General features: G+C 43.2%; 2 protein-coding genes across 26 annotated transcripts in view; one reads left to right on the top strand and one right to left on the bottom strand.

Annotated features, from left to right (window-relative positions):
• Positions 1-554: 554 nt before the first annotated feature.
• Positions 555-15,974, top strand: part of LOC135945129 (zinc finger and BTB domain-containing protein 24-like) — a 31,200-nt gene continuing 15,780 nt past the window's right edge. For 14 of the 24 annotated variants that reach the window (XM_065492560.1, XM_065492559.1, XM_065492558.1 and 11 more), the window contains exons 1-5: positions 555-714; positions 915-1,102; positions 1,573-1,782; positions 1,839-2,145; positions 2,206-2,265. In XM_065492560.1, the coding sequence (XP_065348632.1) occupies positions 920-1,102; positions 1,573-1,782; positions 1,839-2,145; positions 2,206-2,265 (760 nt within the window). In that variant the 5' untranslated portion in view covers positions 555-714; positions 915-919. Of the gene's footprint in view, positions 715-914; positions 1,103-1,572; positions 1,783-1,838; positions 2,146-2,205; positions 2,266-3,597; positions 3,911-4,324; positions 4,746-5,104; positions 5,530-5,986; positions 6,348-6,743; positions 7,130-7,286; positions 7,560-8,056; positions 9,353-11,245; positions 11,495-12,058; positions 12,692-15,974 lie in introns of those variants that run through there. The other 10 variants (XM_065492576.1, XM_065492569.1, XM_065492584.1 and 7 more) reach the window with 10 other exon arrangements.
• Positions 9,357-10,706, bottom strand: LOC135945132 (carbohydrate sulfotransferase 11-like). 2 transcript variants are annotated; one of them, XM_065492585.1, is made up of 5 exons: positions 10,485-10,706; positions 10,275-10,426; positions 10,032-10,155; positions 9,753-9,988; positions 9,357-9,666 (listed from the first exon to the last, which is right to left on the bottom strand). In XM_065492585.1, the coding sequence occupies exons 1-5, from the start codon at positions 10,623-10,625 to the stop codon at positions 9,357-9,359; spliced, it is 963 nt and encodes a 320-aa protein (XP_065348657.1). In that variant the 5' UTR covers positions 10,626-10,706. The 2 variants fall into 2 exon arrangements, with proteins under 2 accessions (XP_065348657.1, XP_065348658.1); XM_065492586.1 differs by having other exon boundaries at positions 9,753-9,979; positions 10,485-10,704.

The following is a 15,974-nucleotide window of genomic DNA, read 5'->3' as shown; positions in this document are numbered from 1 at the left end:
TCTGGAAACAAATCTATTGAATTATATGACCATGACCATATTAACCATGAAGTTTTAAATGCTTTGACTCCTTGGATCGTGCCCCTTTTTAATATTATATCTAAATATTATTAATTAATTTTGAAATGTAAGCCAAACTTTCTGAGATTCAACCAAACATGTCAACTACCAGCTCACTCTCTTTTTGACTCTCCCTATGCCCCTTTTGTTATTTTAGTAAAAACGGTTTACTAGTATGTATAATATATTATGTAATATATAATATGGAAAAATTATAGTTTCCATCGGGTTCCACTTCTCGCTATAGTTCTTGTGAGAATCTCTTTATTATTATAAGAGTATAGGTGGCAAAAACTGTAAGTCGTCAGTCGCGGCGAAAATTGAATGATTTTTCCATAATCATAAAAGCCTCAGCATATTAATAAAAGGGATAAAAGTAGGCCAACTTTAACTTTTTAGAGATGCAACACCGCATCGATTAACGAGTAACTGACAAACCAACTCTCTTCTCTATGGCTATGGCTATGGATTTGGATTTGGAATTTGGAAGTGGCGGCAAGTAGTGCAAGTGCAGCAACAGCGCCATCACACTGCTCTTCAAACAAACACAAGACATAAAGGCGAATAGCGAGTGCCGACATCTTACTGAAGGGCGTCCATAGCGTTCAACACCGAATAATCGGCGTTTTCTGCTCTCCTGAGCCGACTCGCGAGGTAAATTTAGCAAAATACTCTAGAGCAAGGGTTGGCGCACGGAAAACATTGTTTTTCTGTTCGCCGGCCGGTCGCGAGTGCGCGGGAAACGCTCGGCGTCACCCACGCCGACTTGGACGACCAACTAAATTCATATTATTTTTTTGTTTTTTGTCATTGCTTTTGGATGGTATGTTTCACGGATGTAATTTTTATTGCAGCAGTCATGGCGAGCCGCCAGTACTCATTACGGTGGAACAACTACGCCAAGCATCTATCGACCGCTTTCGACTCGTTGCGAAGTGAACGAGATCTGACTGATGTCACACTGAGTTGCGAGGGCAAAAGGGTGCCCGCACACAAGATGCTCCTCTCTGCCTGCAGTTCCTATTTCAAATCTCTGTTCAAGGTAGAATTTCCTCTCTTTCTAAGTATAATTTTGTTTTGAGAATTTAATTTTTCGGTAGATATGGAAAAGCTACAGTTCTCGCCGACTTTACCGTTTACACGCATTAAATCTGTCGTTCCTATACTATTAACATTGAAAGGCGAAAACTGTAACTCGGCGAGAACTGTAACTTTTCCATATGGTAAAGTTACAGTTTCTGCCGGGTTACACATGTCATCTCGCCAGTTCTTATGAGAATCCCATGTAAAAGTAGGGGTGGCGAAAACTAACTCGGCGGCGAAAACTGTTGCTTTTCCATACAGTTTTTGCCACCCCTACTTTTACATGGGATTCTCATAAGAATTGGCGAGATGTGTAACCCGGCAGAAACTGTAACTTTACCATAGACACATAGATCTTTAGCATAATAATATATTATATTATGATTGCACATAATATTGATTTATTTACATATGTTAAAATGGTTGCAGGAGAACCCTTGCCAGCACCCTGTCATCATTTTCCGCAATGTGGCGTTTGATGACTTGATGGCGCTAGTTGAATTCATGTACAAAGGAGAGGTGAATGTGGAGGAGGAGAGACTCTCGTCCTTCCTGACCACTGCCGAACTGCTTGAGGTCCAGGGCCTAACTAACAGCGGCAAGGACGTGGACAAATCAAAAAAGACTGATGATCTAGAGGTACGCTCCGCTCAGGAAATTCGATTTAACTCTTCAACTTGTATTTTCATCCACAGAAAGAGACTGATATTATGGAGCAGCAGCCTGAAGCCGATTCATCACCTTTCGCTCCCTTTGTTGACACGGCAAAGTCGTCTCCACCTACGCCATCAGCGTCGAGAAAGAGGAGGCGCGTGTCGCCACCTGAGACTGAGGAGGAGAGCCTTCCCAAAGTGGCGGCTTTGGAAGAGGATCCTGTGATAGAGTCAGATGATCATGATGTGCATCTGAAGACAGAGGCGCCTGACTTTGAGCACATCGAACTGAACCCTGAGGACTCTGTTGACGCTGATGACATGGCTGCTGCTGGACAGGACTTGGAAAGTATGGAAAAAAACCTTCCTAATTAAGAACCAATTTTACCAACGCTCTTGTTGCCTGCAGGCGAAGTGGATAACTTTGCAATGGCTGGACCCTCCAACGACTCGCTGGTCGAGGATAAAGGTAGGCACTCCGCCATTTCTTGATGTCAGGGTGTGTTTCGCGCACTACTCTACTTCAACCCACCTCCAAACTCCAGGGATTTCCCATTCCCACTCTAATATATATTACACGTTTGAGCAAATTGAAGGCTTTTATAAATCAACTCAGAAATTGAGATGTTTATGACTGTGGCGCGAAACACTGCCTGACCCTCTTCTAAGTAGCTTAGCTGGGCCTGGTCCCGAAGAAGTAACGTCAGTCAGGCAGGCGAACACCGGCTAAAACGCCGACGCGGAGGGCGTGGTCCTTACTAGCAGGGTCGAGACGATCAAACGGTAATGTGTAACGCGTGCGGCCGCTAGTTCATGAATAGCAATGCGTGTATGGTGTACCTCAAGATGCATGTCGGTCTGATGAGGTACGACCAGTGCGACTCTGTTTTCAGCATCCTCTTCGTTCCACGCTGGAACGTTCGCACCCTGCAACCTGATATTCCTGCGGACCACGCCAACGTCGGCCGCGACCGTTCCCACAACCGCGAGCTAGCTAAGAATTAAAGCTGATAAAATTATGTCTTTACTGTGCCTTAGCAAATTATTAATTTTAAGAAATATGCTATAAAACTGGTTCTTAACAAAGTTCCAGATGAAATATAGTGGGAGTGTTACATAAAAGTTAATTTTCGTCTTTGCTTTTTCACGAGATATTGTAACTAGCATTAAATTTGGGGATGGACACCGTCAGTTTTTGCGGCACACAACTATGTCAAGCCTCATAGGTACATAGTCTTGACGAACATAATTACTCTAAATAGCATGAAGGTGTTGTATCCGCATGGCTCCGCTATATTATAATTTTTTTCAAAGAAACCTTTGAAAATCTTATTTTCAAACGAATAATGCGTAGATAATAATTGCCGGTAGGATTGAAACATAGTACGTCTCCCAAAAAAATGCGTTGAATATAGTAACAATTTCTTTCAATTTCCCTCCAATTTGATAGTCGAGTGCTTAAAAAAAATTATAGTTTTATTAGGAATTTATAAAAATAGAAACACAAAATCCATTGCTGTGATGTGGTTTCAATGAGACTAAACTGATATGTCATTGTAATTCGCGAGTGGCCACTCTAAAAATACAATTTTTTGGACATTTTGACCTTATCTTAGAGCCATATCACAAGCTGTGTTACAAGTTGACGTGTGAGTGCACTAAACATAGCGACGAGGCAAAGGGCGGCACTTGTGTTGGGCAATCCTGGAACGGTTTGATCGAACTCGCTGGCGCTGTTTTGCAAATTTTTCGTTTTGGTACACTGGAAGAAAGAGTTTGAGGCGTTGTTGTTCCGTTGCAGGCGCGGGCGCGGGCGTCAAGCGGTTGGACGACGGGCGTTTCATGTGCAAATTCTGCATGAAAACGTTCAAACACTACCCGACCTGCTGGTCGCACGTGCACTTCCACCTGGGTGCCACGGTCTGCCTTTACTGCCACAAGGTGTGCACCAACCTTAACCACCTTCACAAGCACCTAGACACGCACACGGGCAAAACGACGTGCCTCGCGTGCAACAAAAGCTTCAGCACCAAGCAGTACCTCAAACAGCATTTTGCCCAAGTGCACAAAAAACTATTCATACAGGAATGCCAGCAACCAAGATAAGAAAAATGGTTAGTCAGTCTCTCAACCAAACCAACCATTCAATCTCTAACTGTGATGTTGAGGAGATAGACAGCAAAACTGCACACCCACTTGCTCAGGTAGATCAGAAGTTCTGATATCTTGCCGCGTTCATTTTCAAAATTCCCGCTCTCAAGGCCTTCATTCTGGCTAATCATCTTCGTACATCAGTCCTGGCATTCCTAGTGCATTGTTTAACCGCAAAATATACATGACTAATTTGCAACAGAACTATATTTTATGCACCGATACTCAAGGAGTTGGCGTCTCCAATATAAAATCTAAACGAATAACTTAAATTATGCCACAGACCAGCAAAACGACGGTGTGCAGTTCTGGTGTGCAGCCGCAGCACCTATTGTTGGAGTATTCTGACGCGAGATTTTGTCTTGGTTTGGTTGCAGGAGAGGCCGTGATCATCGAGTCGGCGTTCTCGTTGTCGAAGGCCGATGTGAGCAATGTCAAAGTTGAAATAATAGAACGCGATGGCCTGATCTTGTGCAGCGTGTGCGGGCAGTCATTTAAGCACCGCAGCACGTGCCGGTCTCACCTATTTTTCCACCTCGGCGACACCACTTGCGAGATGTGCGGCAAAGTTTTCCGTTTCCGCCGAAACTTCTTGAGACACTTGAAAACTCACCATAATTACATACCTCCGCGAATCTCATAGATATCGTAGAATTGTAATAAACAAGAACTTAACTGGTGACAATTAAACAACGGTGACTATTCTTTGTGTTAATTGCGAACTTAAAACAGAAGCACTAGATTGCAAATCAGAATTGAACTGCGAGTACAAGCGAGAATTAAAACGACGAGTGGAATAGAACAACAAGGATGAAGTCTGGCTTCATTTATTCCCAATAAATTGTGATAGGTAATGCAATAAAGCTAAAATTGCAATTTGAATTAAAATGGAATTTATCTGATAGGGAAATGGAACGCAGCATGAATTTGTGGTGGTTTTTAATTGAATTTTAAGCGAAGTATACAAGGGGGGAATTTCTCAAAGAGCCGTGTACATATACTAAAGCCTAAATCCAAAATTGCTTTGGTCGAGGCGCACTAAAAATGTTGCTTGGGACAAGCATCTGGATGAGCAGACTAATTTAATTAAAAAAAAACTAAATTTAGGCAAATAAAAGTGAAAAGGTGGCACTGATGTGATGTTGATCAACTTGCAGGGCGGCACTTTTTGGACCCGAGCGAGTTAGCGAATTGTCGGTTGGGCGAGACGAAAGTGAGCATCATAAAGCGGCCAAACTCGAGGTTTGAATGTGGATGGTGCCGCAAGGTGTTCAGCCACTACCGCACGTGCCGCTCGCACACGCACGTGCACCTGGGCAACACGACGTGCCGTACGTGCGGCAAAACGTTCAACTACCGCCACCACCTGAACGAGCACGTCAAAGTGCACCTCGCCAAGACCAAGTGCCACGAGTGCGGAAAGAGTTTCAGCACCATCCACAACCTCGGCCGGCACGTGCAGACCGCGCATAAAAAGCCCACCGCCAGCACCAAAAGCAGGAGCCATAAGTGACTGCCCCCGCCTCCTGCTGTCACGCCCCGCATTATCAATAAAAACAGAGTCTAATCATCGCAAATCAAACACCGTGCAGATTTTATTCTAACTGCGTTCACTACGATCACTTGAAAATATGTTTAAGTGTAGTTATAAATTTTTTTAAGTAGCAAAATGGTAGCTATTGTTCAGGGTAAAGAAAGACTGCCCAGGGAACCAAAAATACTGGTCAGTATTTCATGAAAGAAAAAATATACATGAAGCTCTAGAAGCACAATAAATAATTTTAAACTACTTAAAATTACTGATAGTATTTTCCCGTGTTATATACTTTATCGCCAACATTTTGTAGTTTTACTGACACGTTTTTATTTGATTGCGGGTTAAAAATTTGAATCTTAATAACCCTTCTCTCCTACCCGTGGGCCATGATCAATTTCGGAAACTAAAGGCAGGGTAATATATGAGAAGGTAAAGCAAGGCAAATATAAAGAGCAAGCGATGGCGAGAGACTAAAGTGGCTCGGTGTATTTTTTGGTTGCAGTCGAGCCATTGCGGACGGAAAAACAGGTGCTGCTGCTGAGAAACGGCAAATTCTTGTGTGGCGTTTGCGGCAAGGCGTTCGCGCACCTACGTACGTTGCGCTCGCACGCGTACGTTCATCAAGGCGATGCTACGTGTCGCGTGTGCGGCAAGCACTTCACCTGTCGCAGCGACTTCAAAAAGCACGAACGTACCCACACTGACGCCGGATCCACACTGTGCAACATTTGCGGGAAAACCTTCAGTTGTACCGCCGGGCGCGACAGACACAAGCGCAGCGTCCACTCCGACCTCTCTGACTAACGTAATTAACAGAGTTTTCTCCGCAAACTTACGCTGAATAAAATGCTTGACATGATCGACATCCGTGGTGTCATTTTATTGCACTATGGCAGAAATTTCCTTTTTTGCGCTTTGAGGGGCTGTGAATCAATGACAAACGAATAATAAGGGATTCTGAGCATCAGTGATATGGGCCCAGTCCTGATAAGGAAAAAGCCGTGTTAGCGCTTCCGCACCTAGGTCATTTATTGTATTGCTAGTCACTCACACAAGCAGGTTACGGTAGTTTAGAGGGGTCTAGACACAGGTGTTGGGGGAAAGGTGGCTGCCACAAAGAAAGGTCGTGATCGACAATTTAAAATGTTTTATTTATGAGTTTGTCTTGGGTCTTCTGGAAAATAGACCCTCGTCATTAGACATTTCAAGTCTAAAAAAACGGAAAGGTGGTATTCAACATAAAACTGATCGCCTTGCAGATAGGCCGGTGGTGATGTTGCGGAATGGACGTTTCCAGTGCGGTGTGTGCCGGAAGAGCTATAGCTCGCGCGCCGGCTTCTTAGCGCATTATGATCTGCACCTGGGCAAAACCAAGTGCGACATGTGCCACAAGGTGCTGTCCAACCGCAGCGCTTTATATAAGCACCGCGAAGAGCACCTCGGCTTGGTTAGCTGCGGCCACTGCGACCGCACCTTCCCCTCCAAGTATCAACTCCGCAGGCACGCTAAGCGTTCCGAAACGTGCGCTAAACACTACGCGCGTCCAACTCAGCCTAGCCCGTTCGGAAATACTGCTGTTTCTAATCTTTCAACTTCAGTTGGGATCCTAAGCAATGAAGAAAATAAATAAATAAATACGTCGCTTAACATGTCTTGAGTTGGTTGTCATTATTTTTTTTTATATGTATCCCTGGTTTCAAGTAACGGCCATTCCCAAATTGAAATTTTAAAAATTTTGCAGACGAGTGAAGATTTATAGAATTTTATCCAATAAACAATGTCATTTTATGGGGCATTTTCAGGGTCAGTCGGCGTTATGGGTGCGCCGCCGAGTTTGATGACACTGGATGTGCCGCAGAACAATCGGGTGATATGCAGGGATGGCCACTTTATCTGCAGCGTGTGCCAGCGCATGTACCGTACCTTCGACGCTTGTCTCAATCACTCGCATAAGCACTTTGGCAGCACAACCTGCATAGTCTGCGGCCGGGGCTTTTCTCGCCTCTCAGCGCTCAGCAAGCACATGGCCAAAATCCACGCTATCCCCTGAATCACTCAAGAATTAATGGAATTAACTGGTTGTCTGCATCAAAATAACAGAAAATAATTCATGCCAGCTATCCTGTCTAAGTTGTACTACAAGAGAATGAATATAAAATTAAAAATTTTCACTTTGAAAATTTGATTCAAATAGGAGACTCTGGTGCTCCTAATAGCTATTGTTTGTTGTTTTAAATGCTAATTACTAAGAGAATACGTTTAAATAAAAAAAATATTAGAAAATGAAGCTATTGTCTTTGGATCAGACGGTGCGAAATTGTCAGTATTGCGAGCTAGCTATATATACGGACGGAAAATATGTAAGTAGGTTGCAACCACTCTTTCTTCATAAAATACTCTCCAAAGATATTACCGGATCATGAATGCCCCGGGTCTAAAACACATTTGACTCAAAATCATCCTTATTTCTTATAGAATACATATATAATATTAAACCAAGGAAAAATTGCTTGGCGGTGCAGGCGGGCGTAGGTCGGTGGCGATTGCTAAAGTGGCTGGCTGGTGTTTGCAGGTTCGCAGGTCGACGACCTCTTTATGGCGGCTACGGAGGAGGGGGTGGAGGAGCCACTGGAGGTGGAGGTGGCGCCGGACGGGGTGCTGCTTGAGCTGGAATGCGAGTGGTGCGGCAAGGCGTACCGCCAGCACAAGCGGCTCCTCAACCACGTGGCCGCCTTCCACCCGAATGACGAGATCGCCCCCCCTGCCCCGGCTGCCACCCCCGTAGAGAAGCAGGAGACAAAGACGCGGTCGAGCCGCTCCGATCTGGCCACCCTTACGTCGCTGACCCTGAAGGCGGGTGAGACGCTGTCGAGCAAGGTGATTAGGCGCGATGGAAAGTTCATCTGCTCGATATGCTTCAAAAGCTTCAATTTCAACGAACCGTGCCTGAACCACCTGCACGTGCATCTTGGCAACACCAAGTGCAACATATGCGGACGCGTGCTCAGCTGCGTTACCAGCCTCAAGCATCACATGAAAACGCACACCAAAAGACACTAGCCAAGCTATTTTACTTAAAAAATGTTGAAAGAATTATATTTTATCATAGCCCCTCAGAGATTAAGTTTAGTCTGGTTGCTGGGCATGGGAATCACTCAGTTTTTTGCAGATCTGGTATTATGCGGCTAGTTTCTTCCGAGTTTTTGCATACACTGCGAACAAATTTGGAGCAATTGATTTTTGCCGTTTTAGCTCTCTTACCAAGTCTTATGTGGCGAAATTTTAATAAAATTTGTTATGTTATAATTTTTATGGGGAAAAACCAAATGCCAGATTTTCTAGTGCCGTTTATCATTGGTTTCAATGGTAAAAATGGTGAATTACTAGCTTCTTAAATTAAGTGCAAACACCCTCACGAAACTGGTGAAAACCGCAATAAACCACTGACCTGCAAGTTTGAGTAACTCCACGAAAGATTCCCAGCCCTGTTGGTAGTACTGATGCTATGTATTCTCAAGCTAGTTTTTGTTTTTGGTTTTTGCTGGTAGTATAATCGAACATTTAAAAATCCTTTGCTTATAAAAATAACGTGGAATCTGACGGAGAAAAGAGTGATCCGTCAAGTGCCATTAACATTGAACAAATTTAACGTTCCTCTATTATTTTCCTAATCAATATATTTTCGTGTTCATAACTAAAAGACTAGAAATGCTACTGTAGATCTCTCTTTATTTTGCTTTTGTAACATAGAAGGACTAGCACTATTGAGATTACACCGGCAACTGACCAATGCGTCTCTTTTTAAACCTGTACATAGTAATATTTGTAAACTTTTCAAAGAGCCTAGAATAAAATTCTGCTGCTGAATTATTCTAGTCTTTTTCTTTTGCGAACGTGAGGTAGCTTTCAAGTTGGTCATACCCGAAGAGCTCAAAGTCGAGCCTGAATTTTCCGTGCAGACGGCGTACATCGTTCTTGGAGAGTTGCTGGAAATATCGGCTAGGGTCAATGGCGCCGGAAGCCGCCCTGTTCTGCCACGCTGGTCGTATTTTGCCCTCAAGCCTAGCTGCCCTGATCAGGTACATCTGGTCTCTGAATAGTGTCTCCACGTGCGCGATCACGTCGTAATTCACCACGCACGGCATGCACTGCACGTAAAACGGACGCCAGTGCTCGTCCAAACTTAAATATGATGACAAAATTAATAATAGTAATAAATTCGAACTTTTTCAAAATCTAATCTTTTATCTGCATATTTTCTCCCTTACTCTTCCGCGGGCTCAGCGATGAGATGTCGGACGAATTGGCGGAAGGTGACGTCACCGGAACCGCGGCTGCCGGTTCTGGCTTCGATCTTGCCCCACACTAGCCGCGAGTATAACTGTTTGGGGTTGTTTGGCGTGGCGGACACGTTCTCCAGCTTGTCCCTGAAGGCGGACACGAGTCGCACGAATGGGTGCCGCACCGTCACCATCTTGATACTACTTGTCAGCGCCTTTCCCAGCTTGTTAAGATCAGTCAAGAAAGAGGGTAGGGCCAAGACACACCTGGTGCAGGTCGAGAATGCTACCCTGAGGAATGGATCCTGAGATTCCGGTCAAATGCAGCACATGGTGGCGCCACGTGCTCGACGCCGCTTTATTTATTGGGCAGTACGTCAGGTTGTGCTCCCTCCAAATGGAAAAGATAAATTTTTAACCGATAAATCCAGATATAAAAACGCAATAGGAAAAAATGAAATTGAGAGCTTATCAAATGAGGTGGATAAATATTTTGTCCTATAACCGCACTGGAGAATAATGAAATGGTGGTCGATCGCAATGCGAGGATGGTCGAAGAGCTGCGACTTTTTCCCCTTGACTTCGTACAAGCCCAAACGGTACTTCTTGCACACGTTTTTAACGAGGTTTCGCCTCTTTTCCATGTCAGCAGCGGCCCCTTCCTGCAGTTAATTTGCTTTAATTTAAAAATGCCCATCGCGCTTTTCAAATAAGTCAAACCGCAATTTGCTCGATCTGTCCCTCGCTGAGCCTGGAGTAATTTTCCTCAATGTGTCCCGTTTGTCTCATTTGCAAGACGAGACAAATCACAATTGCAAAAATTGCACATATTTTACGCACGAGGTTGCGTCGTCGCACCATTTTTGCAGTGGCGTTGAACGAAGCGGAAAGCAAGAATATAAACTGAATTCCGTGATAAGTTGAGTAGCCCGCCAGCACGCTTTTATCTATATTCACTTTGTAAAAGGCTTCCTTCCTCTTTGAAAGTGCACCTCACGAAACATTAACCTACTCTCCAAAATAAACTGAATAAAATGAAATAAAACTTCCTATTTACCTTAAAAAATTGGAACGAAGAACGAAATTAAACCCATGTTGCTTAAAAACTTAATTTATTTCCTTTTTTCGACCACAGTAGCACCCTTATAAAAGACAAAATATATTTAATTGAAAATAAATTAATTTTAATATCTAACAGTTTTTAAAAAAATTTAAGAGTGCTAAAATTAGAAAAAAAACAAAGTTTTGACAAAATCCAAGCTATAAAAGATAAGAGAATAATGTGTAAAGTACGTGCGATTATAATAAAATCCCCTTCAAACCATTGTGATATTTTTCCCCACTCTGCTATCCCATTTGTCCAAATCCCCTGCATGTGATAGGAACACCTCCTGTAAACTTATTGTTCAATGAACTGGGGCGGTTGTAGTTGCGGCGGCGATTGAAAAGTGTAAACCGAGTGGGTGTGCTTATGGTTGCAGGCAAACGGCAGCGCGACTATAATTTCAGCAGCGGCGGCATGGACTACGCGTGTCAGTTCTGCGCGCGGATGTTCCGCACTAAGAGCAACTGCTGGTCGCACGAGCAGATGCACTTGGGCAACACCACCTGCCACTTGTGCAACAAGGTGTTCAGTTTCATGCAGGCCCTGCACAGGCACAACGCCACCGTCCACGCCACCCAACAGTCGCCCAAGAAGTTTTGAGTTCATTTGTGTTGGCCGCGCCTCTTTTAATCGGGGTGGCGATAGAGAACATTATTTTAATTATATTTGTCACCGCCTCTTGATTATTTTACATTACTTGTGGACTGAGAAATTATAAATTTCTCTAGAAAAATGCTATTGTGATTTTGATAGATTCGCTATATTGGATGTAGTGCTTTGATAATAAGGAATGGTATTAGGGTTTTTATATTTACGCCGTAACAATGGAAACTGTAAAAAGCAACGAGTTAGAAACGCTGAACTTATCTCATTAAAAACTACGCAAATTTAACGAAAGGCAGATTTTAAATAACCCTCTCCTTTTCAAGTTGAACTATTTATTTTGTCATGTAGCTTTAAATTAGATTACCATTTTTTAACTTTGACGATTTGGTTGTGTACGCGATTTTAAAATGAATTTGCGCACAGCGAATGAGTCTCAACGTCAACATTCGCAAAAAGCAAATTCCAGGGCATTCGAAATGCAGGTTTGATTTTGAAAATTAATCCGCTTTCCTGTTTCTCAATTAAAAAGCAAGCTTTAGGGGGGAGATCAAGCATATATACACAAACATTTTGCTTTTCGCAGGGCCGTTGGCGAGGCCGGTACGCAGGGTGCCGTCGGCCAAGATTGCTAAGAAGGCCAAGAAGCAACAGGGAACGAGAAAGAAGCAGGCCGCGTGCCTGCCGGTGCTGGCCAAGAACGCAATGTCGACGCAGTCCGGTCGTTTCACGTGCCCCGTGTGCAAGGTGGACATCATGAACGAGGTTAACTTCGCAAGCCACTACAAGGCGCACTTGGGCGAGACCACGTGTCTGCTGTGCAACTTTGCCTTCTTTAACGAGAGTCTACTGCAGCACCACATGGCCACCGAACACCAGGAGCACACCACGTGCAGCAACTGTCAAATGGTCTTCGGCAGCCTTTCCATCCTCAGTAACCATAAGAAGACGTGCAATAAGTATAGTGGAACTTAAAAAAAAAACGCTGGGTTCAATACAAGACATGAAGCCACACACTTCCGATCCCAGCCAAGCGAAGGCAAATTGTGATCGTTTTCAAGCGGTGATTTCTCTAATGGACTTTGGTGATAGGATGCGTTCGCTTTTCCATAATTCACAATTTAAAATTGTCAACAGAACTTACGAGTTTGTAATTACCTCTACTCGTCAGTGTAAATTCATGCAATAAAAATCGTTCATTTTCGTTATTTATGAATGATATCTTTATTTGTGTTCACCAGACAACACATTATGTTAAATAACAATGTTCACTACCACGTCGCTAGCACCGCCGCCAATCTCAAGCTACACGCAAAGATCGTTCACATAGCCAAGCGATGAGTTGAGCCTCGTGCTGAATCATGATGCCTAAAATTAAATGTGTCATGTGAGAAATAGTCCCTGCGAGTAATTCTCCTTAGAAAATTGTCTCTTGAAGCCTCGTCTGCGCCATTTCTTTGAATGACGCTTCAGAACGTTTCAAAAATTCAAAAAATTGTCAAATTTTCCAAACTTGGCCAAATCGAAAATAATCCTACTCAATTCTCGTCCCTGGCGATAACTGAGTGAGCAGGTCTCTTGGAAGTGATATAGGCTTTGCAGTTTAGATGCGTCTGAAAAAAAAAACGTAAAAATTTATAAATTCTGAAAGGGCGAAGAAAATTTAAAAATCATGCTTTCAAATCAATTAAATTAAGCAAAAACCAATAAATGATTGAAATATAATTATGCACTTTTTGCAGGATTGGAGAATGACATCACCATCAAACCGGTCCCTTTGAAGGTCGGCTCCAATTTTCGGTGCCCCTACTGTCAAAATATCTACTCTCGTCGCCAAAACTGCTATCAGCACATAAAGTCGCATTTAGGTGCAACAAAGTGTCCCATTTGCGACAGAACATTCAGCTTTCCCAAAAACCTAAAGTATCACATGGACACACAAGCATGCCAATTTAGCAACTGAGCCTCCAGCTTGAAGACCATTACGCATGCAAAGTTCTCAGAGCTTTACCTCGACCAAAAGAAAAATAGAGATGTAAATAATAAAATCAAATTAATTTTGATTAATTTATGGCTATTTGAATGAAATTGATATCAACATAATTTAAGTTTTGAACGCCAGCGGATAACGTTTATAGGTTACGAAGTTTTTCGTAGTAAGTACCAGATATGCAAATTAAAGTAGGTTGGAATAAATCGGAATTTTGGAATACCTGCCAAAATGCACTATAGTTTCGAGTTAGGCAAACTTGGAGATATCCAAGTATAATTCCACGCTGAAGTTTCTTCTTACGGATGATCAGGGGAGAGAATTTAGTTTGGTGGTGGCTACAATCAATGCACTCACTTATTTCTCTGTGTATAGAAAATGAAATTCTGGAAGACTTTATTTCAATGTGCCTTACCGTCGAATTTATTATCTATTTAAATTTGTGCATGGCGCTGGATTTTGGACCCTGAAAAAAAGACTGAAGAAAAATCTGATTTGAAGAAAATAATTTTAAGAAGGCTTTGCTGAAAAATTGTATCGCTAGAATTGTCTTCAAATATAGATTGTGGTTGTGGTTTTGGTGGGTAAAAATATCTTGAAGGAGAATGGTTGTAGCAAATTGAGAATATAAAGGTAAATTCAACACAAGGTTTCATCCGGTTCTGAAATCACAGAATTAAGACAATTTTTTAACAGTCGTTCGGCCCTCACAATTCAGGAAATTAAAGCGTATTGAAAAAAAAATTGTTGGGCAGGTGAGAAAGCGGCAGTGGTGGCAGCCAAAAGCGGCGGCTTCGAGTGCGGCGTGTGCGGGCGGCGCTTCAGCAGGAAGAACAATTGCATGGCACACGCGCGGACGCACAGAGGCGAGACGACGTGCGGAGTGTGCAACAAGCGGTACGGCAACCGCGGCAACCTGAAGCAGCACATGGCGCTGCACGAGGGCCGCACCACATGCCCCCGCTGCCAGAAGGTGTTCGCGCACGCCCGGGCCCTCAAGGACCACATGGCGCTGCACGATGGAGCCACCCAGTGCCTTAAGTGCCACCACGTCGCTAGCACCGCCGCCAATCTCAAGCTACACGCAAAGATAGTTCACAGAGCCAAGCGATGAGTTGAGCCTCGCGCTAAAATTGATTGTGAGAAATGGTCCACGCGAGTGATTCTCCTTAGAAAATTGTCTCTTAAAGCCTCGTCTGCGCCATTTCCGAAATTGAACGTTTCAAAAAAGCTCAAAATTTTGGCCTATATTTCAAACTTAGCCAAAAAATAACCCTACTCGATTCTCGTCCCTGGCGATAACTGAGGGATCAGGTCTCTTGGAAGTGATATAGGCTTTGCAGTTTAGTTGCGTCTGAAAAAAAAACGTAAAAAAATAATTAAATAAATTCTGTAAGGGTGAAGAAAATTTCAAAATCCTGCTTTCAAATCAATTAAATTCAGCAAAAACCAAGAATTGATTGAGGCTAGTAAATATGCACTTTTTGCAGGATTGGAGAATGACGTCAACATCGAACTGGTCTCTTTGAAGGTCGGCTCCTATTTTCGGTGCCCCTACTGTCAAAATCTCTACTCTCGTCGGAAAAACTGCAATCAGCACATAAAGTCGCATTTTGGTGAAACCAAGTGTCCCATTTGTGGTAGAATATTCAGCTTTCCCAAAAACCTAAAGTATCACATGGACACACAAGCATGCCAATTTAGCAACTGAGCCTCCAGCTTGAAGACCATTACGCATGCAAAGTTCTCAGAGCTTTACCTCGACCAAAAGAAAAATAGAGATGTAAATAATAAAATCAAATTAATTTTGATTAATTTATGGCTATTTGAATGAAATTGAAATCAACATAATTTAAGTTTTGAACGCCAGCGGATAACGTTTATAGGCTACGAAGTTTTGGCGCAGTAATTGCTAGAGGTGCGTTTTAAAATAGATTGGAATTGGAATTTTGGAATACCTGCCAAAATGCACTACAGTGTCGGTTATGGCAAACGTGGATCTATCCAAGCACCAAGCATTATTCCACACTGGAGTTTTATCATCCATTCATATGATGTCAAAAGACCTCAATTTCTACGGATATTTCAAATTTATCAATATAACGTTTGTTCCTCTTGTATTTGATTTAAAAATTGGAACATATCGTCTCCGGTTTCAGATCTTGCGTGCATTACACCAGTGCCTTTAAACAGCGGTTACGAGTGCTCGGAATGCCGCAAACGGTTCAACGCGCGCAACTACTGCCTGGCGCATATCAAGTCACACCTGGAAAGCACTAGGTGCTCATTTTGTGGCAAAACGTGCGGCACCCGCAGCCACCTGAAGACTCACATGGCCGTGCATGAGGGCCGAACCACTTGTGTCATCTGCGCCAGGGTGTTCTCCACCGAGTAGTACCTGAAAAAGCACATGGTCACCTGCTTTGCGACCTGCAAACCGTTCCGAATCAAAGAGGAAGACGTGACTGAGTTTTAAAGCGCTCCCACGCCACCTCTAAATCAAATATTCATG

The sequence above is a fragment of the Cloeon dipterum genome, chromosome X (assembly GCF_949628265.1).
Source record: "Cloeon dipterum chromosome X, ieCloDipt1.1, whole genome shotgun sequence".
Classification (NCBI taxonomy): Eukaryota; Metazoa; Arthropoda; class Insecta; order Ephemeroptera; family Baetidae; genus Cloeon; species Cloeon dipterum.
The sequence above is the reverse complement of the archived record's forward strand: the minus strand, read 5'-3'. Positions and strand labels throughout refer to the sequence as shown.

Excerpts from the sequence above, each read along its gene's own strand:
- LOC135945132 (XM_065492585.1), bottom strand. The coding sequence starts at position 10,625 with ATGGTGCGACGACGCAACCTCGTGCGTAAAATATGTGCAATTTTTGCA. Across the intron at positions 10,427-10,484 it reads GACAGATCGAGCAAATTGCG|GAAGGGGCCGCTGCTGACAT; the intron begins GTTTGACTTATT and ends AATTAACTGCAG. Across the intron at positions 9,667-9,752 it reads ATCGCTGAGCCCGCGGAAGA|TTTGGACGAGCACTGGCGTC; the intron begins GTAAGGGAGAAA and ends ATCATATTTAAG.